Consider the following 26,785-nt stretch of genomic DNA (forward strand, 5'->3'; position numbering starts at 1 on the left):
CACACACAAATACTCCTGGCCTGAAATATGCATGCATATGCACATAAACAAACAAACCATTAAATTAAAAGAAATTTCAAGTCCAAACGTTTTGGTTTATGTTTGCATTGTAAGGTGGCCTGCGCTCTCTATCTGTAAGTCACACTGTCTTGGATATGGTTTGAAAATGCCAGACATTATCAGGACTAACAGGATTTGAATTTCTGTGTTGGACACACAAATAATTTTGGCACAAAGAATGTGGCTTCATCTAATGAAATAATGGGCCCAAATTTTAGGCGGAGAACCAATTTGTGATTGCATGCATCAATTATTTCTTGGGTTTAAACCAATATCAGGGCTGGGGTCTCTTCAGATGGGTAAAATGGTAATTATCTGGCCTGCTTTCCCTTGCTCAGTGTCATCCATATATTTATCGATGGCATTATCAATGGTTTTCATGTTCTTACTTTAAAATGGGAAAACATCCAAGCTTATTCAATTGAAGTTTCCACTTTAAATCTGGACTTTTTACATGACAACATGACATTTATTATGTCTGTGAGTCAAATGGAGAATAGATTGCAGGCTTTTATTGCTATTTACATTTATTTCACAAGCCCACACTTTTAAAGTTTCTGTGAGCTTGGCCGGAAGTCATTGCCGCCCACGGCTCAATGTATTAGCCGTGAAGCACTCCGTCAGTCAGCTAGTCAGCGCTATTATGGGCACGGCTGAGCTCCACTGTTTGAGAGATAATGCATGGTTGACTTGATCTACAAGTGAACCTGACATTTTGCTGTCCTTACGTCATAACACAACTACCCAAAGTGATATGGCAGGTCCCCTGATAAGCAAAGCAGGACTCACTGATATGCTTTGTGCTCACTGTAATGGCTGCCTGGTTACCTCAAACATGCCATGGATACAGTGACTAGATCAAAACACAGTGCATTTTTGGTTTAGAAGTTTTGTTTCAAATACCGACTGTTCTGATTTTTGAGTAGTAAGTGTAGCATTTGTATCTATGAATATGTCACTTTCTTGTAATAATTCCAGCAATACTGAAACTTAAGCCATGGTTGAGGATGATCGTCGCAGTATTTTCTCAAAATTAAGACCATATTTCCCATAAATCCTGTTGCTCATATCACGAGCATCAAAGCTTTTCTCTTTATCTCCTCAAAACAAATAAACAAATTAAACATTTACAGTGGGGTTTTTTTTCAATATCCTTTCCCTCCCTCCATCATCTAACACTTTAGCTTTCATCAAAGTAAAAGCACTGATATGCTACTTCATACTTCCACTCCAATACATTTCAGAGGGAAATATTGTGCTTTGTGCTTTGCTACAGTTATCAAACAACTATACTTTTCAGAATAAGATTTTAAATAAAAAATCAAATGATGACATTTTAAAATATGATATAATAAAATAGATTTAACTACCTAACAGTAGATCAAGTAGTTAAACCTAGCTCTACCTCAGTAAAATACTACTTATGCATTGATGCATCAGTATTAACAACCTAATAATGTATATAGAATATATATAATAACATAATATAGCACTCGTACTTTTGCTTTGATACTTATACACTATATGTTTATTTAAGCATGATTACTCAAGAGAACAATGTATTTTACATTGGTTATTGTACGTAAATAAGGATCTTTTCTGTTTTTCTGTTTTATGCCAAAAAGTTATGTGTAGTGCTTGCAAAGCTATGCAGGTTTGGTTGCACACAGATTTATTGAATGGAAATGCAGCCACTGTACAGTGTGTTGGAAACATTCTAAAACATTCACTGTTAGCCTTTCAATTCCTGTCACTAGTTTTATTATTCACTCGAGATAATTTACAAGTGCTAAAATGCTCATGTCTCTGTATAGACATTGCTCCATCCTCACAGACACTAAAGTTGTGACCGTTCTACTGTAATAGATAGACATGCTGCCTTCCTGCAGCAGTGTGTTCAGCCATCGTTCAGCAGCTGCAGAGCAGGACTGGTGATAGCTTAAACCCCTAGTGAGGCTACAGGTCCTGGGGGGCCACTCTTCACAACCACAGGGCTTGAGGGTGAGGTGGGTGTCCGTGTCCCCCTCACAACTCTCTGGGTGTTTGCTGTCTGCCAGTGGCCCATCAGGGAGCGACACAGTCTGGATAGCAAACTGTCACACTGAAGAGATGTAGTATCTGCATGCTTATGGTTTCTGTACGTCATAAACACACACAAACAGCTTGATACGAACATTAACATTCATGAACAACTGTTCCATTTGGGATAGTATAACACTTAAACAAGTCACACACTATCACTTACACACTTATCTCAAGAGTTTTATGAATTTAAATGAATGCTTACGTGTAGCAGATTTGGGGAGATGCTTCTTTAGCTGGGATATACCTTACAAACAAATAAGCAAAGCAGGGTTTCAGTCTTTACAGAATGTTAGTCTGACAGGCAACAATAGTCAAGCTCAGAACTCCCTGGCTTCACACGTATCGCCTTGTTTTACAGTACACAATATGTCTTCCCAAATGAATGATTATCCAACACTTCAATACACAACAGACCTCTATTGCAGCAAAAGGCGCAAGAGGAGGAAGAAGAAGAGGCAAAAAGAAAGAAACGTGAAACAAAGTTGAGTGGTGCCAGCTGCTTTGCCATCTGTCATTGTCATGGCTGTACTCGTGATATGTTGAAACAACTTTCTTAAAAAGTGGTGGAGATAATCCTTGATTGTTTCCATTTGCAAGCCCCTGATAGTCCTCTTGGCATTCCAGCACAAAGTGAGTTCAGATCGGGGGGTTTGATGGTAGTTGTAAATGGCTGACCCACCCTCTACTGGCTGTGATTGTAGAAATATAAAGCTGCTGCCCTTATCTTTTCTAAAGGAAGTTTAAAATTTGAGTTCTCCATGTACGGCCTCTGGTTAGAAAGTGAGGTCATGAGACTTTAAAACATCTCCAAAATCCTATATTATTTACAGCAAAGACCTTTCTACATAAGCATTGTCACTCTTAGATATTCAGCAATTTTCCTCCTCTCTTTCCCTCTCGTTCACATTGGCGAGGGAAGTGGAGAAGCACAGAGGCTTTGCTTGCTTCACCTCCTTTAGAGAACGAAGGACGGCCACCCGAGCGGGAGGCAAACCCCTGCTGGTAGACCTTGATAAGTCCTTGCTGTCCCCTGTACTGGCCTTAGCCCTCTGATCCTCAGCCTAGTTGGATCGGGGCCTACCAAAGACAAAGCCCTGTCAAAATGACTCTTGACGGATGAACAACCAAGCAGAAAAATTCAAGTCTTCTGACAAAAAAAAAGGTTAGCATTGAAGATAAGAAAGCTGATAGGTGCTGGAGGAGATGAAGGTCTGGACAGTGTCCATTCACTCCCCGGTGGTCCAGCAGCACCTCATTAGATGAATGTGTGTGAGGCTGTCAAAGCAGGAATATTATACCACGGGGTCGTCAGCAAACTAATTGGGTAACAAAGACCATTTTCAGCTCGGGAAACCCATCTTTTAACAGTCCGTGTGCTGAGACTCTGATAAGAGAGTTCACGTCTAATGCATTTAGTGAGGGGCAAGTTCACCATCTTTATCTTATTTACTTAACTTGGTGTAAATATTGTTGGTCTTTTACGGTGGATTTAGTGAGACCCCATTTCTCTGAAGTGCGCCCAAGGATCAAACTATTGAACGCTGCCGCAATATGTAGATGATCGGGTGGAATGCAAATCACAGATACCTTTGTTCAGTTTGTCCGTCATTACAACAAAAGCTACGTTTGCGATGCATTACATGTGTTTCTTCTCATAACTCTTTGTCTTAAATGCTTTTTAATTAGTTGTACTTTGTTGTACTGTAATTATTATTCTGTACACCTAGATATGGCTTGAGCTCAGTTTCTGAATCAGGAGGTGAGACTGGCTGCACAGACTAAGAGACTAAGAGAATCTTCTGAAAAATAAAATCACATACAGTAGATGCTATTCTAATGCATCATAAAATGTTTAACTCCACCAGAGAAGAGAGGGGAGTTCAAAAGAATATTAAAATCCAATACCTAAAAGGGGGCACAGAGGTTTATCTAAAGTCAGGGGCTTTATTCAAGCATCATGCCTGCTATTTTATTGTTTGTCTTTATTTACTGCCTCTGACTGATCCTAGTCTTCCACGTGTGGTTATGAGAGCAGGGATTTGTTGTGACCCCATCGACTGATTGACTCTTGGGTTCCGTTCTTCCTCTCTGAAGAAATCCCCCATCCGTATGTTTATTCCTGACAGAGAAAGAGTGGATCTGTCCAGAGAATATGCCACCTGCCACCTTGACCCCCAGGGGCCATGGTAATATCCATACAGGTGAACATTACTGGGTCCGGGTTCCCTATTATGTTCCCTCACACAGCTCCTCGCTGCTCGGGGAGTCAGCTCTAACTTACATGCAAAAGATCAAACAAGTCCTTCCCAATTGAATTCAAATGGGAAATTTTGAGTAATTCAAACAGTGAGTAGTGAAGCGACAGGGCTGTTCTATCCCCTGACCAAAGCCAAACACAAGAAGTACACGTGTGTCTATGTGCGCTCTACCTGCAAGACATGATTAAGTCCTGGAGCACATGCATTACAAATTCAGCTTTCTCTTGTTTACAACTTCAAATAGTTCTCAGGACATGTGCATTATGGCAGTATACACAAATTTACGTGTGAAGTTGAATTAAACATTCTCCATTACAAAGAAAGTTGGGGACATTGTTGTATGATGCTGAAGGGCTGGGGACGGGAATGAAGTATAGATGATATTTATTGAAATTTTGACTGACTCAGTGGAGAGTGGTGTGGGTGATGTACAAATATAAGAGGAAAGAAAAACGGAGATGAGAGAGGATGGTAGATAAGGGGAGGAACAGCAAAATATTTTATAGAAAATGATTAAAAAAGAAATGAGAGGAATGGAAAAGAAAGAAGAGGAGAGAAGAAATTATAGCAAAGGAAAGGTAAGGAATAGCAAAAGAATTAGTAGAAAATGAAAGGAAAAAAGGAGAGGAAGGAAAGGGAAGCATATCAAAGGATAGGAAAGGAAAGGACGCAGGGGTGGAGAAAGGGGTTGCTTGTCTTCAGGGCAGGTACAGCTTACACTAAACTGTTTGGCTTTAGAGTTGGAGCACCTCAATGTGCCTGAAGGTCTTGAAGAATGGAGTATGGATATAGCACCCCCTCCCTCTGAATCTCTATTCTTCTCTCTCCTCACTCACTGATTTAGTGTGCAGCAGATTCAGTTTAAAAACAAACAAAAATAATATATAATAATTTAATTATTAAAAACCAAAATAATTTCTAGATGTGCTGTTAATAATTAGGCATTGCGCCTTAATCAACAACCCGAGCAGGCAATCACTAGTCCTAGGCCTTGTTACCAATCGGTTATGTCTTAAACAAGCAAGTGAACATACAGTAGTCATGCAATGCCACCCATAGTCCATATAAATACAACCACTGTGAGCATTTCAATGGCATGAAATAAGTAATAGCTAATGCAGCACATGCACTTTGATGCTTACAGTCCAGTCAGCAGGATAAAAGGTGATTTAAATGAGAAAATATTTATTCCCCATAGCGCCGCCATGATAGCAGCAGCCAAATAAAGGCACATGCGCACACTGATGGGTGTCCCTTTAAAGATTCCGGGAACAGCAGTGACTCTCTCAATTTAATCGATTTTAAAATGAAAAGTCAATTTAACAAAGTTGAAAAGAGAAAGATGGGCTAAGGGAAGAAAAAAGCATTCTCTTGCACTCAAGCAGTAAACTAACTGCCGCACAGAGCAGGCAGAGATTTGAGCTGAATTATCTCCCACCTCACATTTGCTCTTAGGCAAGCAGTTTAAAAGCCAAGCGATTGAGCCAGTGATCCAATTTGAAATGCAGAAATGATTAGAGCAGCTTGCCTCATTTCATATCGAAATTCTCTGATTTATGACAGGGCACCAGCCAAGATCTATCTCTAAAGGGAATTAGTGTGCAATTCCTGCATATTTCTGTTATTTAGTTTCCCAATAGCAGATGCTATAGCCTTAGAGAGAGGGAGAGAGGGGGGAGGAAAAGGAATGAAAGCAGTATGTAGGTATCTTTTCATTTCAGCAGATGTAACCATGGCCATTTAGAAGGGGAGAAAATGACACAAAAGCAGACTTGAGAAATGAAGGTATTTCCCACTTTATGTAGGCTGTTGACCGAGAATCTTATTTCAGGGTGCAATGAAAAATATGCAGCACCTAACTAAGCATTTACACAGCTTTCGCCAGCATGGATAGGAGAGGGAGAACACAGACTGTGAGTTTGGCTTTGGCCGTTTTATTCAACAAAAAAGACCCTTGCAACCCATCCATCCTTGAGGCTAAGAAAATATTAATACGCGGAGCGATAACGAGGGCTAGAGGAAAATCTCCCTTAATGAAATTTCCAGTTGACCACATGCAATTTGTTTCATCGCAGTGAACAACTAATTGCAAAGGACGTTATCAAGGTGTGAGTGTGCTGTCTGCTGTAAACTGACTGGTAAAACAGGTACAAATCCTTTATCCTCACTCCCATGTTAGAAACAGAGAACATATAAACTTGACATAACCCATACATAAGCTTGTTTTTTTGTTATATTTATACTGCCAGTCTCATCTGAAAAGGACATGGTACTTTTTATTTGGGCCATGTTGCTGGGACATTAACACAGGGTCAAATGTAATGTAGGGGAGAGTAAGTCAAATGTTTACCAGTAATTCAAGTGAAAAAAACCCCAACTGTTTAACTGAGTTTAACTGGGGGAAAAGGGAAAAACATGTAATGTTTAAAAGATGTAAATACCATCACTTGATTGTAATTTCCACTGGTGTTTTTGTTTTAAAATGGCACTACTTCATACTGAGTGGGTGTTGAAAGCGGGATGTATAAAGCCAATGAATGTCTTGAGATATTCAGACGGAGTGGTTTTGATCTCTCAGTTGTCTAAATCCTGCAGCTGTGGGATCAAGACGGATACAGTGCCAGTCAGTGACCTTGGTGGGGGAAGAAGAAAAAAAAGCGATGAGGAAAATAATCATTCCCACCAAGGTTTGTATCGATTTCACCTGCCCTGACCATGAAGCGGGTTAAGAGTAGCCAGTGGTGGTGAAATGGTCAGCGGTGATATCATTAGCTTGTTGTTTACACAGGGAAGCAGGGAGTTGAAGGAAGCCTGAGTGTCACAAGCCACTTTCTTCTTCACCTCCTTCAGCTGATCAGAGGATCATGGTATCAAGGAGGGATTAGTAGCGACTTGGGATTTGTGTGATTGGTTAATTTATTGCGGTGATGGCAGGTCTTTCATCTATGGCAACATTTAATCAGCGCAGCCACAGAGGCTATTACAGGTTAGCTCCTTTCTGGAGTCAGTCCGGCTGTGCCATCAGCTCTATCACAATTCCCCTGAAATTTCCAAATTATCTGGAACAGGCTTTAGCTTCTCAGTAATAAAAATTAGAACAGATTCCTGATAGAAGCTTTTGCTCACACAGGGCCAATTATAAATAGTACAGCCCTGCCTTGGAAGAGGGAAAGGAAAGGGGAAAAAAATCCAACTCTGAGAGATGTGCACGGAACTTATCGTTCAGCCCCTGCTCCGCTCTGATCCAAATCCGTGTGGCTGAAAATTTATATTAGATTTTATCACAGAGGCCTAAGTCTAGAAAAATCAATGAAGGTTATCTTTTATGTTGCAGCAACTTGTGGAAATATTGATTTTCATTTTATAGCGAATTTGGAGCATCAGTTTGTAATCACTTCCTCGCTGACTACACTGTTTTGGTCACTGTATCTCTTACACGAGGAACGGTAACAGAGCTCAGAGGGGGAAAAAAATAAAAATACCGTGTGTATTGAAACCACTGGAGTGAAGGCAGAGGGTGGATAAACCATAACACACTACATAGACAGGAAGGCCAGAGGGGCTTTTACAGGTCTGAGAGGGATGATAGTCTGTAAACTGATATTTAACTCTGTATCTCTTAAAACTAAACAAATATTTACTTGTTTTTCAATATCTCTTTATTTGGATATCTGTAATATGTTTATATTTCAAGTAGGAATATATTCAGATTTCTTTTAGCATTGTTAGATCTGAAAGATTAACTAAAAATAGTGGCTTTAGTTAACTTGTATATGCATATACCCAGGTTTTTTGCACTTGACATATTTAACTATCCAATAGGGGTCAGCATATTTTACAAACACCCCTCATAGTCTGTTTTGGACAGGAAAGAGCTTCCATACGTCACATCCCCTGGTTGTGTGAGGAGTTTGTTTCTATAAAGCCAGTTCATCATATGCTCCCCCACTAGGGAAATCAAAATGTTCTGCCTGTCAATCTGCATTTCTTCTGGCCTCGGCCACTTAGGCCAACTGATCTGGTTGTTCAAATGTTTTCATTTGCATTTCCACACGCTCCTCCCTGCAGTGACGCCACCGTGTCTTAATCCTAAATATGTTGTGTGCAGTTGCTCCTCTGCATTTCTTTGTCTTTGTGACGGCTGGTACATGCAGCATGCTTACAAAGCACATAGGCCACTATTGTCACGATAGATGCATTATGTAAATCTGCATTGAGAAACTGTGATGGGTTGTCTCCACTCTGTTTACAACAAAAGGAAAGCAACGAAAATAATAGTCATTAACAATTCATTCAAAATAATATGTAATACCCATAGTCAGATTTTTAAAACTTTCTATCTCAGCTATAATTGAAGGAAGAATTATGATTACTGCAAAGATTTCTAACAAATTTCCCATGATTTCTAACAGCAGGAGGATGTCTAGGCAATGTGGTATTTTGTCCCTGTTGGCTACATTAAGAGCAGCTGGAATATCATGAATTCCCAGAGGCTCAGAGGGACGGCAGAGAGGCCTCACGCTGCTGAATAAGAGATGGCTCCAGTCTGGAGATCTAAGGAAGGGTTAATCTGATTCCCATTTCAGATAGTCGTCCTAGCAACAATCGGCCGGTCTGCTCTGCTCCTTTGACAGGGGTGTGAGATTTTCAGGTTAGCCAGATAGAAGACTTTATTGTGAGGCTAATTTGAAATGCGAAATCAAGGATGACTTAAATTACAGAGGTTCTATTAGAAATCTGTCTTTATTTAGCATCTATATTTGTTTCCTTAATTTCCAGACAAAATCCAAACAGATTGCTATCGTCTCTCTGAGATGTATTTGCTATTTGTAAATAATGCTCTCTAAAAAAATCAGTTTGTCCTCCAGCCTCCAACTAGATAGAGTTCAGGGAAAGAGAAATGAGCGGGTGGAGGAGGAGGAGGAGGGGGCATGCAGGCGCACTGCTGGAGCACAGTGCTCATCTCTTGTGCATATCTGTGCCAATTCAGACCTTTAACATGCTCAAGTGACATTTGCATTTATCCTTGAAGGTTGTTGCCTTTTGCGGGGGAGAAATAAGTGAAAAGCAAGAGAGAGGACTAGTATTTTTCTGTTGCATTAGGCAGATGCACAGTGTCCTGTCGCTGGCTGCCTCAGATGGAAAAAGAAATGAAGTGTCGAGATTGTACCCCAACCCAATTTCTCTTAGCTAAACTATTTCTGTAACATCCTAATGAAGGAGGGCCCCGGGGTTCAAAAGTAATGGCCTTGAAATACTGACATTTTGCCTTTGAGTAATAGGCTACTGTACCCAGCTGTCTGAGATGTTGCTACCAGCCCCCCAACACACACATCACCAGCACACCATCTTGTAAGAATCAAAATAAAGAGAACACCAAAATGAAATCAAACAGAATAGAAAATCATATGAGGATAAATAGAGCAAGCAAATCTGGTGACAGTGCACCGTGTGGATCTGTTGTTGTGGATGTTGCACTCTATCTCCCTGTTTTATTTTTTCTTTCCCAAGAAATAAAACTCCACGTTCGACCTCTGACCAAGAAGAAAAATGACCTTACACATTCAGAATAATTTCTAAAGCTTATTATAAAAACTCTAACCTCAATCGCCCTTTGAAATGGATACTGATTCTTTAAATTCTTCCCTGCTTGTTTCAGGAAATAGTTAGATCCTGGCGATAGCGAGGCACAATGTGCCCAAAGTTCACCGCTGAACACTCGCTTCCTTCTCTCTGAAAGTCACCAGCCATTTATATTTGCCCTCTTTCTACTTTCATGATTCCCAGACACTTTAGATGTTCTTCTTAATCTGAAAGATCTGGTGCTGAATCACTGGGTTCAATCCTGGATGATTTCTCCTACGTTTTGCTACAAGACAGGCTCTTGCACCCATTTGTCACCACTCCAACCACGGTACAGTCTTTGCCTGTAGGTCATCACACACACACGCACACACACAAAACCTGCACTGATTCTCAAATCTTCTCTGGAGTGGAGAAAAAAAATAGGATTGGGGTGGACTTGAGTTGCATGCTGTATAGTTTCTGAAATTGTCTGTTTATGGCCATTCAGTGCAGCCGAAGAGCGTTACTCAGTGGTTATTAATGTTTCTTTAATCACCAAAATAAGCAAATGATTAGTGTTTGTTATCTGTCCCCGTCCAGAAGACGAAGAGCACGGTCCCGGTGGTGCTGAGCGCCGGCCCCAGGTGGCTGCTGGATGTGACTTGGCAGGGAGCGGAAGACAACAAAAACAACTGTGTGGTGTACAGCAAAGGTAAGCAAGCAGCGCCGGCATCCTGTTATCTCTCCACAGCGCAACACACCCCCGCCGCAAAGACACTGACAATCCTCCATCCACTCCACTCTCGCCTGTCTTTCTCTCTGCCTGTCTCTCTGTCTTTCTTTTACTTTTTCTCCTCTCTTGCCCTCCTTGCTTCTCAAAGTCATGAAACGCACTCAAATAATTGCATTTACACAGCTACGGGGACACACAAAAAGACATACATGCACACACTCCCACACCATATCTGTTTTACTCCTAAGAGTAATTTATATCACTAAAACTCTGATTAAGAACTGAGAAACATCACTTGACACACAAAGTTAATGGTCTTTAGATTTCACAAGGTAATTAATGCCCCTTTTTTCTCTTTTATACTAAGTGAATCGCTATCTCAGTGCAGATAGCGAGCAAAGCACAAGTGGAGATGGGTTTGCCATTTTGCTTCATTTGTTCTCTCACTAATTCAGCAAAGCTTTAGCTGTATATCTTTAGTAAATCAGACATAATCATACAAGCCCCACCAGAAATGGATTTATGTAAATATGTGGAAAGAAATACAACTTATCTGTCAGAAAATCCATGTTGTTTATTCAGCCTTGACCCTAAAAGCACAAAAACCCAAATGACCCACTGTCATAAAGATCAACTCCTCAATCTGCTGCATTGTGTCCAGCAAACCCACATTACAACAGGCCAACATGGATCTGTAGAGAGCCTGGCTTGTTGCAGATTGTATGAGAAGATGCTTTAAACTGTACATTGACGCCACAGTCTATAGCTTCACTTCCCATGAAAGCACAAGGCTTCTGCAGCCATAATTGGGTCTTGACGGGTGTTAACCAGGGAGACGCAGCAAAATAAATACGTAAATAAAGATGTGTTTTGGATTCCAAAGGGTGAAGGAAAGGGGCTCCATTTATCACTTTTCAAAAATGATTACCCCGTGACAATACCCCCAAAGCTGAAATGGAGCTTCTTCTCCCTCAAAGTGAATAAGTGGCAGGAGTGGGATTTGCAACCCGGATTTTCAGTCTCCCAATTCTCATCTACTAATCACTAGACTGCACTGGGGATTTATCCTCTTAACCGGCTACTTAACTTTGTGCTCTTTATCACCAAATCATTAAAGTTTTGATAAGCTGTTAAAGAAGATTATGTACTTCTTTAAAATCTTCTAATCTTTATGCTTGGAGACTGACTGTATGAAACAAAAAAAAGGGCAATAACAGGATTTCTCACTTTTTTGTGAATTCTGGAGAATTTCTCTTCATACAGATATGCCCGAGATAGCATCACATGCAGCATCATCACCTCAGCTGTGTATCACTGAGAGCTCCTTTGTTTGTCACTTCCAGTTTGACCTTATTAAATTAAACACAATAACATCTTCAGACGTCCCCTTGTGAGACTTGTTCTGTGTTGTACTGTATAAGTTCATTACAGCAAATCCTCCACAAGAATCTTCACACGCTTGCCAACTGATGGTAAATGATAATAGAGAGAACATTAAATACAAAGAATTAATTTAAATCTCGGAGTAGAAGTTAAATATCTCCTGTCACCTCATAGATGCCGCATAAAATACACCATTTATTCTATTCTGTCAGTTTTCTATAGTTTTGGTATGTTAAGCTACAGAAGTATTATGTTTAAGTTAATTTAATTAAATAGTAAAGTCGTGTTTTGACAAGATGAAAACTTTTTACTTTGAAATGAATGTTTTGATACTTCTTTGATACCACGAGGTACAAAAAATTCAGGCTGTGTAATTCCATCCTTGACTCAAACTGCTTTGTAGCAACTTTGCCACAAAGCTTTGGATAAATTGGTTGGGTGTCCGTTTTTCTCGCCTCTCTATCCAAAATTGTTCCACATTTTGCTTCTGGCGCAGTTTTTTTTAGGTGTACTGGGAGGAAGTTCAGAAAGTGGTGAAGTGTTTGATGCGGTTCAGCTGTTTGACTCTTGCGTCCGGAGTGACTCGATTTATACCGCTCATTCTTCTTCATCGCCCTCTTTTAAATATTCCAATCTGCATGTGTGGGCACCCTCTGGAGGTGACATTGAAAGTGAATGTCAGCTTGCCGCAAATATCAAATCTTCACATCACTCTTCAATTTCGAATTCTGCCTTTTTGCTTCAGTTTTGAAGCAGTGCTGGAATTGTGCTTATCGTGTCGACACTAGCGTGGATCGACTGAAGGGAAAAGGCCAAAGAGTCCGACAGGAACTTTCTTCCCACCTCAGAAAGCTGAGGCCCAGATTGTTTATATCTTCACCCCTCTGCTATTTCTCCTCTGTAGGCTGCTTCATTGCTCCCTGAGATGCGTTACTTATGGAAAACAGTGAATATCTCAATACACAGTATGCTTACAAAATATGTTTTGGCTCACGTTTCAGTGGTCTCGGCTTTCTTTATGGCTGCCTGCAAAGATAGTAGCAGTTCACTTTGGATGCTTGCCAGTGTGAATCTATGGGGGGGGTGGGGGGTGGGGGGGGTTATGTAAGAACTGGTGATTGGTTTGAGTGGCTGTAGCTTACTGTTGGGTGTTCAGTCCTATGATTTCTGCATTATAGTTTGTACAACTGCTTATCCTCTGTCCCCGAAACTTGTCTTTCAGGAAATCTGAGAAATATGTGGAGAGGGAAAGAGGACAGGATTCAGCAAAATAACTCCTCTGAGAGTTGTATTCCAGCAGTGTGTTATGCATAATACATGCACTGGAGTGTGTAACAAGCACCAGGGTGGTGTACTCAGGTCCCCCACGGGGTGCCCCTGGTCATCAGCACCAAGACAAGCTTTCTATAGTGTCAAATATAGAATTTTTTCTGCTCTTTTTTGGGATACTACAATTCATGTTGCCAGCAAAACTATGTCTATCCTGACAATTTGTATTCTGTTTTCCTGTCTGAATCATTTTATCCAGATGAACAGAAAGACAGGAGCATTTTATCCATTTAAAGAAATTAGAAGTTATAGACCATGAGTGATGTTTGAGGAATTTAAATGTCTCAAATTAGGATCCACAGAGCATTTCATGAATATAAATTCTTTCTTTGAATTCCCGTTCTTAAAATGAGGAGCCCTGAAGTGGAAGTGGAAAACTGCAATATCTGTTTTTCCCAGGCTGTCAGCATGGCCCTGTTTGTTTTACATTAAACTCCCAGGAAGAGCCTTAGCAGCCAGCCATTACTAAAACTCTCAACTCTACTACTGCGCTAACTCATTATCGAGAAATCCACCTGGAACTCCCAGAATGCTCTCCTCCACACTCCGACAGTTTCTTTGAACCGCTGAAGTTATAGAAACAGGCAGTAAGTCTGCAGAGTAATTATATGTTACAGTAACGCTGGAGACTGAGAGAGAGAGAGGGAGAGAGAATGACGGACAGGGACCCAGAGAGAGAGGGAGAAACCAGTGGAGAATTTTCTGTACAGATAAACAACAGATTGATAAACAATACAGCTGGAATGTAGGAGAGATTTAACAGAGAAAGGATATTCAGCCCCGTTTTGTTTTGTTGTTTTCTTCCATCATCTCTGAATATGTTACAAGTTAAGGCTCTGTTCAAATTCTGTAAACCTGCTTGATTGGAAGAATTTTAGCAACATTTCGGAGAGCGAGTGTGACCAAGCCCAACTGTGATGTGTTTCCTGTAGTCAAACAGCTTTTTAAAGGATACGTCTGGATACGTCTATTCTATATTTTTCTTATTGTGAACAAATCCCATCAAAACATTCTGACGTCCCTATATCCTGTCTGTGGCATACAGCCCCAAGCCCATTTGTTTCTACTGAAGACATGAAAATCTTTGAAAAACAGGACATAAATATATTGTTTCATTTTTGAAATAGGCTAAATAATTTCCTTCCTCAGCTGGGCACTGAAGTTTTTGGCAAATGTTTCTCAAACAGGAGTAAATTATGAATTTGTTGGGGACTATTTTCAGCAGCAGATGAATACACAGCTGTAGGATGGTGTATGTGGCACTGAAAGATAAACTACTGTGCCCACGTTTATTGTAACAAAGGAAAATGTCACCCAGTGCATTGGTCTGACCAAATTATGTGTTTGTAATAGTTTTTGACAATAATGGAGCTCTATGGCACAGAAGAATAAGATATATCCAACTTTGGCTACACGGGCAATACTTCCTAGTTAATTTATTTCTGGTTTTGGTCTTTTAGGTTTAGAATAGGATTTGTTGAAGAACAAAAATATTTTTAACACTTTCTATATTATATTTTATTAGATTGTTATCATACATTTTGAAATCCAACAGCCCCCTTTAAAAAAAACTCTCTACAGTGCACACTCGCTGAAATCAAACACAGTCAGATCTGAGTGTATGGTTGAAGACACGTGTCATTGTTAGGTCTAAATATATGACTTCATTCATTCTCAGTGTGAGCCTTCATTGTGCTTACTCCATTGTTACCTGATATCTGAGCCCATTGAAACTATACACACTCACTGTGACCACATTATGTGGCATTATTCAGAGGTCACCTAAACTTTTCAACTGTAAGCCTCTTAAGCCAGACCACATTCAGATACAGCATGTCCAATAAGTCTCCAGAGCAACTTAGCCCATTGTTCGTGCAGAAATTGACCAATGTAACTAGGCCGTTTTACATAAGCCCGGACGGTGCCGAATTAGCCAACTCACTGTGTCTTTGTATTATTTCATATTCTCTAAGTCCTCACAATCAGATCCTTTTTTATGCCTTCATTTGCTCTTTCCACTGCTCCAAAGCTGTAGACCTCTGAGGCATAAGATGAACCAGCATGAACTGCCTGGACAGATGTAGTATCTATTTTTTCTATGTCTCTCTTTTTATATATATATAAAACCAGTCTTGCAATGTACTGCCAAAGACATTTTGAGTGTTTATTTTTTTCACTAGAAATGAAAGCGTAAAACTGCAATGTTTCCTGCACTGCTCCTTGGCAGAATGCAGCATTAAAGGGTGAGAGGAGAGGGCTCTTACAGTTCAAAATTTAATTGTTCATTTCAACCCTCCTCTTTTAAAATGACTGCGGCGAATAGGAGGTGCGAGGTTATTATCTGTTATCTGGGAACATAGCGAAATAGTGTGACTGAATAATAACTAAACAACTGACACAATGTAAAAATTTCATTATCAGTGTATTAAAACAAAATTGTACCCTAAAGGAGTCCCCACCACAGCTCCGAGCAGCCGACTAATTATGTTTAATTAAAAGACAACAGATCAACAGAATCATTTTCATTAGGAAATTATTAATGATTCCACTGCAACAATAATTGATTGCACTGAGCCACGCGATAACTCGGTACGGTCAGGCTGGAGTGAGTCGGGTGGAGAGGAGTGGCTGGTTTAGGCATTTGGCAGCTGTTGAGTAGCATCTCTTATAGCTGAAGCTTCCATATTAGCAATTGAGGAGAAGTTGTAAAGCTGGCTTTATGGAGAGGAGAGGCGGAGGAGGGGAGTGTGTGGTGGGTTAAGGACAGCAAAATCCAAATCTTACGGTGATCTGAGAGGACTTACCATCCCACACATGTATTTAGGCGCACAGGCATTCATGCACATACAGTCACACACATACTGGTACGCATGACTAAGAGGGGAACACACACTCTTATTATTTTCTCCCGTCTCTGTCTACAAACATATTCAAGAGGGCGTTTTCTCTTTTTTTCTTTCTGTCTCCCTCGTAAGCATATAAACTACATGCACACACACACTTTGCTGCTGCTCCATTCAGAGCCATGTGAAAGACGTCAGCTCCAGACGCTTCCTCCGACAGCCTTTTATGTGCATTGTTCTCGCGCCGCGCAGGCAGTTTCCCTGTGCTAGACAGTATAGCAAAGGCAGCAGACACCACACTCTGCCACAGCATTCCCTGCAAACACACACACATAGACCAAACGCCATTACCGAAAATCTGCATAATGGCTGCTGACACATATATGTCCATCTGCATTCAGCGTAGACTAAGCCTTAAGACAAAAGCAACAATACGGGGAGAAAATGTAAAAGAAGTGATGGGCACTGATGAGGGACAAGATTGTTCTTTTCGTATAACACCATGCAACTTTAAATTTTGTGGCTGTGGTCTGTATGCACATTTTTGAGTATGTGCTTGTGATTTGTGTTGTGCGTGTGTGAGTATAGCTGGTCACCCTTGTATCAATGCCACGGAAGGTGTCGGGCTAATGAGCGTGGGCTGTCCTTAGAGCAGGAGGGTTTGGGTTGCGCCATTCACTCTGCATATTTAAATGCCTTGTAGAGCTTAAGTAGGCCCACTTTTCCATGTCAGGGCAGCGTTCAATCCTGCTGCGACCATTAATTATGATACCATTGTGCTCCAGTGTGGCTAATAAGAGTGATGTATTGCACCCTCGTGGCATTATAATCATCTGAGTGAAGTACCTGGACTACACTGAGCTCGCTTTAAGCACCACGTGTAAAAAAAAAAAAGAAAAAGAAAGAAAGAAAGAAAGAAAGAATAAAAAACAGTGAGTGAAGAGGCAGCTTTTTCCCTCCTCTCACTCTCCACCGCTGGCTGCATTGGTTAATGCTTCTACATGAGAGTGTGTCACAGATTTAACTTCTCTATAATTGTATAATCAATGATGAGAAATGCTTTGGTATTGATCATGTAGGGAGGCTGTGTGTCTAGGAGTGTAGACACACATACAGTCACTTGTGGTCAAAATTCTGGAAGTGCACAGGCATCAAAATCAAATATGAGTCATTTTCTTTGGTTATTTATTTCACTTTGTCATCCATACATGTGCACTCCCCATGTCTACACTGTAGAATCATGTCATATGAGTTATCTGCATTGCTTTCGCAGATGTCTTTGAAAACAGAACTTGTTAAGTGGATTTTGAAGGAGCTGCTTCTTAGTATTTGGCATGTCTCCTCAGTATAGAATGTGTTCAATACAGATGGGGAAAGAAGATCACATTTTATTACATGAATCCCTGCAAGTTAATGTGATTAAATATACTTTATATTTCCCTTCTTAACTTCCCTCCTTAACGGCATAATCAATGACCATTTTTATATTCATTGAAAAATTCTGCGGATATGAAAATAAGCTTCTGCAAGGTTTTTTAATCTACTGCGGGATCGGGTCAGTAATTAAAGAGTCCATTCTGTGTGTGTCTTCTAAAAGCCCTTAGCCTGCTTTTAGTCCTGGGTATGATGCAGCCCACCGCCCCCATCTCTGCTGTGGTAAGTAGGTGTGAAAAGCATTGTCAATGTGCTTCAGGATAAAGCCCTGCTGTTGGATGCCATTGGTCAGAGTCAACCCCCCCCCCACACACACACACACACTCACACATACACAGAAGATCAAGGAGCAGGTTGAGAAGAAGAGTGTGTGTGTGTGTGTGTGTGTGTGTGTGTGTGTGTGTGTGTGCAGGAGAGGATGTAGGGGGTCGCGGAGGGGTGTGCACGTGTTTGTGTGCAGGGATAATCAGAGACAAAAGCTGAGAGCTGGAGAGAGGGGCCTTTCTGCACATCCACACAGCTTTTTGGGGGGTGGGGGTGGGGGGGGTGGTAGGTGCCTTTTTTATCAGACTTGGGGGGGTCACAGTGTGTGTGTGTGTGTGTGTGTGTGTGTGTGTGTGTGTGTGTGTCAGAGAGAGTGAGCGAGAGAGATGGAGGGAGAGAGATAGAGGAATCACTGGGGTGGAGGGGTGTTTAGATCGTCAGTCAGCGTGATGGAAAACCACACGGTTAAAGTCTCTCTGAGGGTTGACACAGGACTGCAGCGAGTGGAACTAAACAAGTGAAACTGAGTCTAGGTGAAACTCTGATGCACTGAGGGAGAGAGGAGATCATCATACTATGAAAAAAAATCCCACAGTGAAGGAAAAAAGAACATGACAGTGGAAGAAAAACACTGATACACCCTTGAAAGAAAAACATACAACACTGACTATAACAATGATACCACTAGCTTAGAGAATAGAGGAAGAACAATTCCATTCAAGCCTTATAAGGTCCATTTTTCCTTTGATAATGTATACCCCTGCAAATCAATTTTTAGGTAGGGCAAAACATAATCAGATTTTCTCTGAAGAAATAGCTCGACACATTACAAAATTGTTTCGTGGGGTCGCCACTGTGTTCATGCAGGAGAACTAAGCGATAACCTTTATACATACCTTTGCAGCTAATCCATTTTATTGATTGTACATCCACCTGCGTGTAAAAAAAAAAAAAAAAACACATAGGCCCACAGTCTTTAGAGTGCCGTATCAGTGTGATATCACACTTTTTCTTTTCTCATTGCAGTGTGCGGAGGAACACAACTGCAAGCCACCTCTAGCATTAGTACCTTATCTGTGGGTTGTTTTATCATGCTATCTGGTCAAGGGATCTAAGCTATTCTACCCCTCTTAAAGTCAAATGCCATGGGTAAGGACACAGATATGCATGAGGTGGATTCAACAATGAGCTTTAAAGGTGTAGTTGTAACAATTTGGAAATGTGTTATGTGGTTAACTTGTGAATAATCTTGCTAAAAGCATGGCTTAAAACATGTTTCATCTTGTGTTTGAATCATGTGGAGATACTTAAGAAAAGCAGCAATCCACGTCAAGTTTTGGTTATCAAGTTTGGTTCAGGATGCCAATTCTTATTGTCAAAGAGTCCAAACAACAGGATTGTCTAGAGACTGTCCTCGCCATCACAGGCCAAAGTAGCGTGAGGTTTTTGTACTAAACTTGGAGAGTGAGGTTGCCTTCCCTTCTGCTCCCAACCATCAACAGTGGTTTCTTTTAAGCTTGACCATGATCTTTCTCTAAACTTAACCAAACCTCATCCAAACTTATTACTATTATTATTATGACAAGAAAAGTATGATGACTTCTTGTTCTAATGTCAATTATATTAAGTTACAGTTTATACATTTTTAACATTGTTAAGGCTGAAGCCTGGTGTCTGTCTTCACCATGACAGTGATATTAGCTGCCTATGAGCAAAAACTCTACCGCCTCTAGGTTGCTTTAGTGCCTGAGCTCTGCTGACCTCTGCCTGTCGGCACTGGGTGACAGAGATGGGTGCGCTTACTGTGTGTGTGTGTGTGTGTGTGTGTGTGTGTGTTAGAGAGAGTGAACAGAGCGGCGAGCGAGCAGACAGGCGTGCTGTAGGTACAGTAGTGTAGAGGACTAGACATCAGTGTCGTCCAGGTCAGACAGGGCCATCTATTCTCTAAGCCCCAGGGAAGAGAGAGAGAGAAAGAGAAGGAAAAGGAGAGAGAGTGGAAGAGAGAAGTGTGTGTGTGTGTGTGTGTGTGTGTGTGTGTATGTGTGTGTCCGTACAGAAAAAGAGAGATGGGGGGGCATTGATGCACTGTTTCTCTTAACTCTGTCAAAGCCACTCCATTGTGCTCCCCCGTGCAGTGAGTGGAAACCAATCTGTCATCGCTCCACTAGCCAGCATACTAGAAGAGGGCTAGACTGCTGGAAACACAAGTCTATTCAATGTGAAATGTAACTGGAATCTGAGCCCTTCGATAGCTGGATTGAAGAAGAAAAAATTGATGTAAGATTTTTGAACCCCGCTCTCCCACAGACTGTGAAATGGAAGCCGTGAGTACAGTATTTGGGTCTGCGCAAGATAGGTTTCAGTCTCGTATCTCTCCCTTTTTCACGGAGAGGTGATTGACATGTTTTGTTGATGGAACTCTATCCAAACCATGTGAGGTTTGCATAGGCATGAAGGGCTCAGTTAAAACCTCAGACAGACATCCTCGCTTGATATTACCCAGCAGAGTTGGCCTCGTTTGTTTAAGATTGGAATTTTTTTCTGGCTTTGACAATATTTAGACAGTCACAGTCACAGAGGAGTGACTGAGTAGCAAAGACAAAGCCTTGAAGTGGGGCTGTGAAGAGTTCAGCTTTCTTTTTCCCATCCCATATCCATGTTGTCCTTACACCTGTTACCTATAGAACCTAGCATCACCTGACCGGCACAAAAACATGGCCACCTCTCCTGATGCCCTGAGCTCGCTAAGCCTGCATACTGTTGAATAGTGGCTGCTAATGCTATGTTCCGATGCCATTTGGAGTCACTTCTTCGCCTCTCTTCGCAGGAATCCCCCTTGCGCCATTTTCCCTGTAATCTCCCCACTCCTCTCTCTTATGGGGTGGCTCACCTGCTGCTCCCTTCACTATTTCACAGCCCCTCTCCTTCTTACAACCAGCACCTCCACTATTTTAATCCCTTTGACCCAAAACCTGTGTGTTTCCCTGTATCAACAGCTCCTGGAGATTACATCCTGCCTGCCTCCTCACCGCTGTGTGCTTCAGTCACTCTGGCTGTAGCTGGCTAGTGCATGCTAGGGTCTTAGTCAGACACTGCTGGGTGTGATAGCCACTTTGGCTAGTTAGCTTGGGCAGGGTTGTAGCCAGAGTGCAGGCAGCTGGAAGCGAAGTGATGGAAAAAGATGCACTCAAGATGAGCTCCAGCCTCAAGTAAAAGTTTGTTTAGGTGAATGGAAACATCAGATACTTTGGGAAATTGAGTGAGCATTACTGTTTCATTATTTACTACTCAGCTACTCTCAGTGTCCCCTAGAGCAAGACAGCTATCCTCCATCTGCTCCATTGGAGGTGTTCATTGGCTGACAGTTCTTCAGCAATATTGAAATACATGGGAGAAAGTGTGTGAACCTAAAAAATAGAAAAAAGCATTCTCATTTCACATTCCCGGGAGGAAGAAGGATCCAGACAATATTTTCGGTGATTTGCTTAACCACCTATTGTTTTGGCTCGTCCTGCAGCCAAGGATTTGAGGCATCAGCCATGAGCTACGTCTCAAATTTAGGAAAGCAGTGATTACGAAAGCTGCTGACATTGCCGTGCACCACTCCTTTCTTTACAATGCACTAAGATAAAGTCATTTGTGACACTGATACCACATTGCAAGATTTCTGGGTAATGAAGTGCCTCAACAATCCAATTGTCACCCCATGCTTACATTTGGTGCTTCCAAAGTTGTGTAGTGCAGATAAAAGCTATTTTAGAGGTCAAACTGAAACTGTGATCAATTAAAATTATATAGTAGTGTATGCATAATTTAATATACTTAATTTTAAACACTTTCCAAAGATGCTGATATTTCAGGAAGAACTATGGTGAAATGTGTGTGAAATAACACACAGGACTTAGAACAGAACATTTGAATGTAACGGCACAGCCATTATACCACTGGGTTAGATTCTAGTATTTGACTCAGTGTGAGCATCATGTAACTTCAAAGAGGTGCTGAAACATGCAGATACAGAACAAGTTAGAAATGTGTTTCCCTAAAATTAATCTACATTAGGGGGAAATTAAGAGGAAATCAGGGTTCAAGAGGTTAAGTGAGTTATCTTGAAACAGCCTGCCAGGATCCTTTACTGCTTCTGCACAGCTTGTCAGAAAAGTGAAGCAGCCGTCAGGAGAGTTAGAGCCGGTTCTCTCTTTATGCTGAGGAGCAGTCTGTGCTCACGGAGGGCCCCTCCTCTTTCATGTAGTGTTTCTGGTAATGGGTCAGGGCTTTATTGATGTGAACTTATGTGATCATTGCATAAAGAACTACCATTTCTCTCCCTCTCCCTCTCTCTTTCCTGCTCAGTGTTCCTGTGGGCCACATTAAATCAAGCCTCCGACCTAGACTCTAGTTAAATTAAACCCTATCAGCATGTTGCCCTCTCATATCGGAGAACAGGCCTTTATATAGACGGCCTGTAAATGGTGATTAGTGAGTGTTTTGATTAAAATTCAACCACATATGTGATACTCTGGTGGAGCCAATCACCTCCTTTTCCCCCTCCCTCCTTCTGTTTCTATCTCCCTGTGCATATATACATTGAGACATACATGTTACATCCACACACATACATACATACACACAAACCCTCCCCTCTCCCTCCCACCCTGTCTCTGTCTGGCCTGTTCTCATGGCTCAGCAGAGTGCAGAGCTGATTTAAGGACCCTTACAAATGGGAAGGTTGCAAGTGAAGACAAAACCCAGAGACAAATCACACCACAGCAGTCTCAAGGTTTCTACTAAAGCTATTCAACTGGAGGGGAGCGGCAGAACAGTGAAAAATATATACACACTCCATCCTGTCAGAACGCTTTTGGCTTATCTTGAGTGACTGTCAAGGCTGGGAATATCAGGGAATGGACAGAAATATATAAAATTAATAAGCCGCTGGATGTTGTCGGGAGTTATGATGCTTCATAAATCCTGGTTTGATCATTGCGGACAAGGCTTAAACCCACAGCTTCCTAATGCGCACAGCAGTGTTTTGGACTGGATTTTATTCTGTTTGGGAGATAGAGGCCCTTAGCTGGCAAAAGTAAGATTCATCATCTCCCTACCCTCCCTCTTTCTTTCATGAGTGACAAATATTAAAAAGAAGGCCTGAGGGAAGTTGGCAGCCATTACCACCTTTAATAGAAGGGCACAGGCGTAGCAAGGTGAAACTGGGGGCAAAGGCAGAGAAATGCTATTCAGAGAAAAAAGAGAGAAGCAGAAGAAGAGGGAGAAATTGGTACTAACTTATCAGTTGTACTTCCTTTGTCGGGTCAGGGGTCTTGGAGCTTTTGTTTGTTTGTTTGTTTCTTATACTGAAAGGATGGATGCTATCTCTGCTGCCATCCAAGCAGGTCTGCTCTGTCGAGTGCTGCAGGTAATATTTCATGTCAGGAATTAAGCAAGCTTACCCACCGACTCCTTTCTACAGTTAGATGGCCACCACATCCATCATCGTCCCCTCTTCCACTTTATAGTGTAGGCTTCAGTGGTGGAGTGTATCTCAGTACATTTACTCAAGTACTGTACATAAGTACAAATTTGAGGTACTTTATATGAGTATTTCCATTTTATACTTCTACCTCACTACATTTCAGAGGAAACTATTGCACCTTTTACTATCTGACAGCTATAGCTACTTTACATATTAATGTATAACATACAAAATATACGTAAAACTTGAAAATATTATTCATAGTAAAAAATAAACTGCCCAACATATAATTTGAATAAATATTTTTTTTTAGCTTAAACAATTAGTAGATTAATCAGTATGTTGAGTGGTCAATTATCCTTAAATTAACTGGTTTGATAACTGATTAATAGATTAAGTCATTTTAAAAATGACAAACATTTTATGGTTTAAGCTTCTCAAATATTGCGATTTGCAGCCTTTTCTTGTCTTAAATGAACTGAATCATTTTGAGGTTTAGATTGTAAGTCAGAAGAAACTAGACATTTAAAGGTGTCAATTTGGGTTCTGGATAATTGCACGATGTTCTTACATTTTACAAACCAAACAATAAATTGGTTGATCAAGAAAATAAACATCAGATGAACCATCCATCCATCGTCAACCGCTTATCCTGCGTACAGGGTCGCGGGGGGCCGGAGCCAATCCCAGGTGACATCGGGCGAAAGGCGGGGTACACCCTGGACATGTCGCCAGTCCATCGCAGGGCCACACATAGACAGACAATTAACCTAGCCTGCATGTCTTTGGATGGTGAATAAGCCAGAGCACCCGGAGAGAACATGCAAACTCCACACAGAAAGGTTGGAACCCACAACCTTCTTGCTGTAAGGCGACAGTGCTAACCACTGCACCACGGCGCTGCCCGCAGATGAACCAGCATAATGAAAATAATCATTAGTTCCTATCTAAAGATTACGCCACTTTAACCAAGTACAAGAGTGACATGATGCTTGAACACTAATGCAAGAGTAATTATAAATTAATGATATACCATGTAATAGTACACATTAGTAGACTATATCATTAGATATACAGTAGTACACAGCGGCACGTGGTGCAGGGGTTAGCACTATCCACTCACAGCAAGAAGGTTGTGTGTTCGAACCTTTGTCATCCCAGGCCTTTCTCTGTGGAGTTTGCTTCCTCCCACAAACTAAAGACATGCAGGCAAGGTTACTGTAAATTGTCCTTAGGTGTGAGTGGTTGTTTGTATATGTGGCCCCCCCGCCCTGTACACAGGATAAGTGGTTGATGAATGGATCATTAGATATACCATATATACTCACAGGGGCCATTTCTCTGCATTGAGTAGATTTTAATAACACATACTTATACTAACTTCTTAAGTAACTTCAGTTTACAATGCAGAACATTTGTTATTGGTACTTTAACTTACTGTAAGTAAAGGATCTGCTTGGCTTTGTCTGGATCACTTTCCTTTCAGGGGCTTCGGGTGTGTAAATATGACAATGGGGAAATAGACTAATTAGACCACCATGTCTAATCTCCGGGGATTTACCTGTCAATAAAAATGTTGTCAGTGAAGATGAAGCGTCTTTAAATGAAAGACTTGGCAGTTTTGATATGTAAAACACATGTCATAGTGTTACAGTCAGTAACATCCCAATGAGACAAGTTGTCAACAGAAGTAAAATGACAACAAAAACATCTTTGCTGGACCAAATCAGAATAATGACATTCTAATTTAAGATTCCCCCCCCCCCACACGTTTCTATTTGTGAGAGGTCATGCTTTTTGAACACAAGTTGTTGTAAGTAAATTTATTCCACTTATTTCTTGTAACTGCATGAAAAAGTAATGAGGTGTTGGAGATAAATATATGAAGACAATAAGCCATGCAATCCTTTTGTTATAGCTGCTTTTGTGTCAATTAGCACATTTCAGAGAATACAGCTGCCTTATGTAGCTTCTCAATATGCAGCATCTGACTTTTTATCCAATTACATTATGTGAGGTCTGTGGGCACGCAGGGCACAGCACACATAATGGAGGATGCCATCTTTGGTGTGATATTCTCTAACACTTTTCCTTTGCATATGCCTATGGCTCTCACTATGAATTATTCAAAGGCTTCATCCACACAGAAGAGAGTGAGGAACTCGGCTCCATAGTAAACAGATTTTCTGCTCACCATCCTCACAAATCTGAAGTGTAGGACATTGTAAGTGCCAAATAATTACACGGCGCCCTCTTTTCCCTCCTGTCTGAGTTAACCTGGCCTCAGAACTGCATTTGGACTGAATAATAGTTTGTCATTGGTGAGTTAATTGAAGTTTGGTTGCTCCGGACCTCCAACTACAGATGCATGAAATTGATGCATGAAGATACATGATGATTCATCTTTCCATGTAAAATAATCCACTATTTAAATATTTCTTATCCCATTTTTTATCTCATCAAACATATTTGGCTCAGGAAACGGCTCCAATATGGTTACCGAAGATTTGTGCACCCTGTTCTCCCTCTGTTGATTTATTAAACTATAATAGATAACGGCCCTAGAGTTTGACTCTGGCTATGTATAATCACTTTAGTTCCTCGCTGGCTATTGTGCTGTGAAATAGAAAATATGAATATTACATGGGTTTTAAATCCCTGCAAAAATTCTTTTTTCGAGAACAAGAAAATTGACATATCCATTGCATTACTGCAGCGCCCATCTTTGGCTAATGGAGATTTCACATTATAGCGCCATGAAATATGCTAAGCATTTAAGAAGAATGAACTTTTTGAATAGTCCATCTGTGTAAAAAAAAGAAAAAAGAAAGAGGTCTACGGGATTTTTTTCTTCTGTTTTCTCTGCTTCAGGGATTTGCCCTGACCTTCAACTGGTCATATCTTCCGGTGCAGATCTGTGGCAGTGACACATGTCATGTGTTGGAGAGGATTGAGGAGGAAGCAGGGGAGACAAGAGGGAGTGATCTTGGTCTGTAGCCCAGTCAGAGTCGGAGTCCGCCCTCGTGTCAAAGGATGGGCATGTTTGGCCCAAAACACAGACTGTACCTCATTCTACTAATCTCAACACAAAAACACCTTTGGGTGGCTGACGGGGAAGCGAGCGCACACACATTGTTCAAAGTCGAAAGAACACTGAGAGGGTTCAAAGCTGGCCTTAAATTCTTGGGCTGTGGGGAGGGATGGCTATACGGGGGAGAACAAGAGAAAGAGTGAAGGGGAGGGGAAGAGGAGTGTATCTCCAGATTCGCCTCTTGTAAAGTCGACCTGGCTGATGCAAAGCCAAGCCTCCCTTTCTCCTTCCTATTCTGCTTTGTAGGAAACCCTCTGTCGCGCTTGT

The 26,785-nt window shown here is 41.2% G+C and overlaps 1 protein-coding gene across 2 annotated transcripts in view; it reads left to right on the top strand.

Annotated features, from left to right (window-relative positions):
* Positions 1-26,785, top strand: part of zfpm2a (zinc finger protein, FOG family member 2a) — a 115,221-nt gene that overhangs the window by 60,876 nt on the left and 27,560 nt on the right. For both annotated transcript variants that reach the window (XM_046044909.1, XM_046044910.1), the window contains one exon: positions 10,569-10,680. In XM_046044909.1, the coding sequence (XP_045900865.1) occupies positions 10,569-10,680 (112 nt within the window). The remainder of the gene's footprint in view (positions 1-10,568; positions 10,681-26,785) is intronic.

Source organism: Micropterus dolomieu, linkage group LG03 (genome assembly GCF_021292245.1).
Source record: "Micropterus dolomieu isolate WLL.071019.BEF.003 ecotype Adirondacks linkage group LG03, ASM2129224v1, whole genome shotgun sequence".
Classification (NCBI taxonomy): Eukaryota; Metazoa; Chordata; class Actinopteri; order Centrarchiformes; family Centrarchidae; genus Micropterus; species Micropterus dolomieu.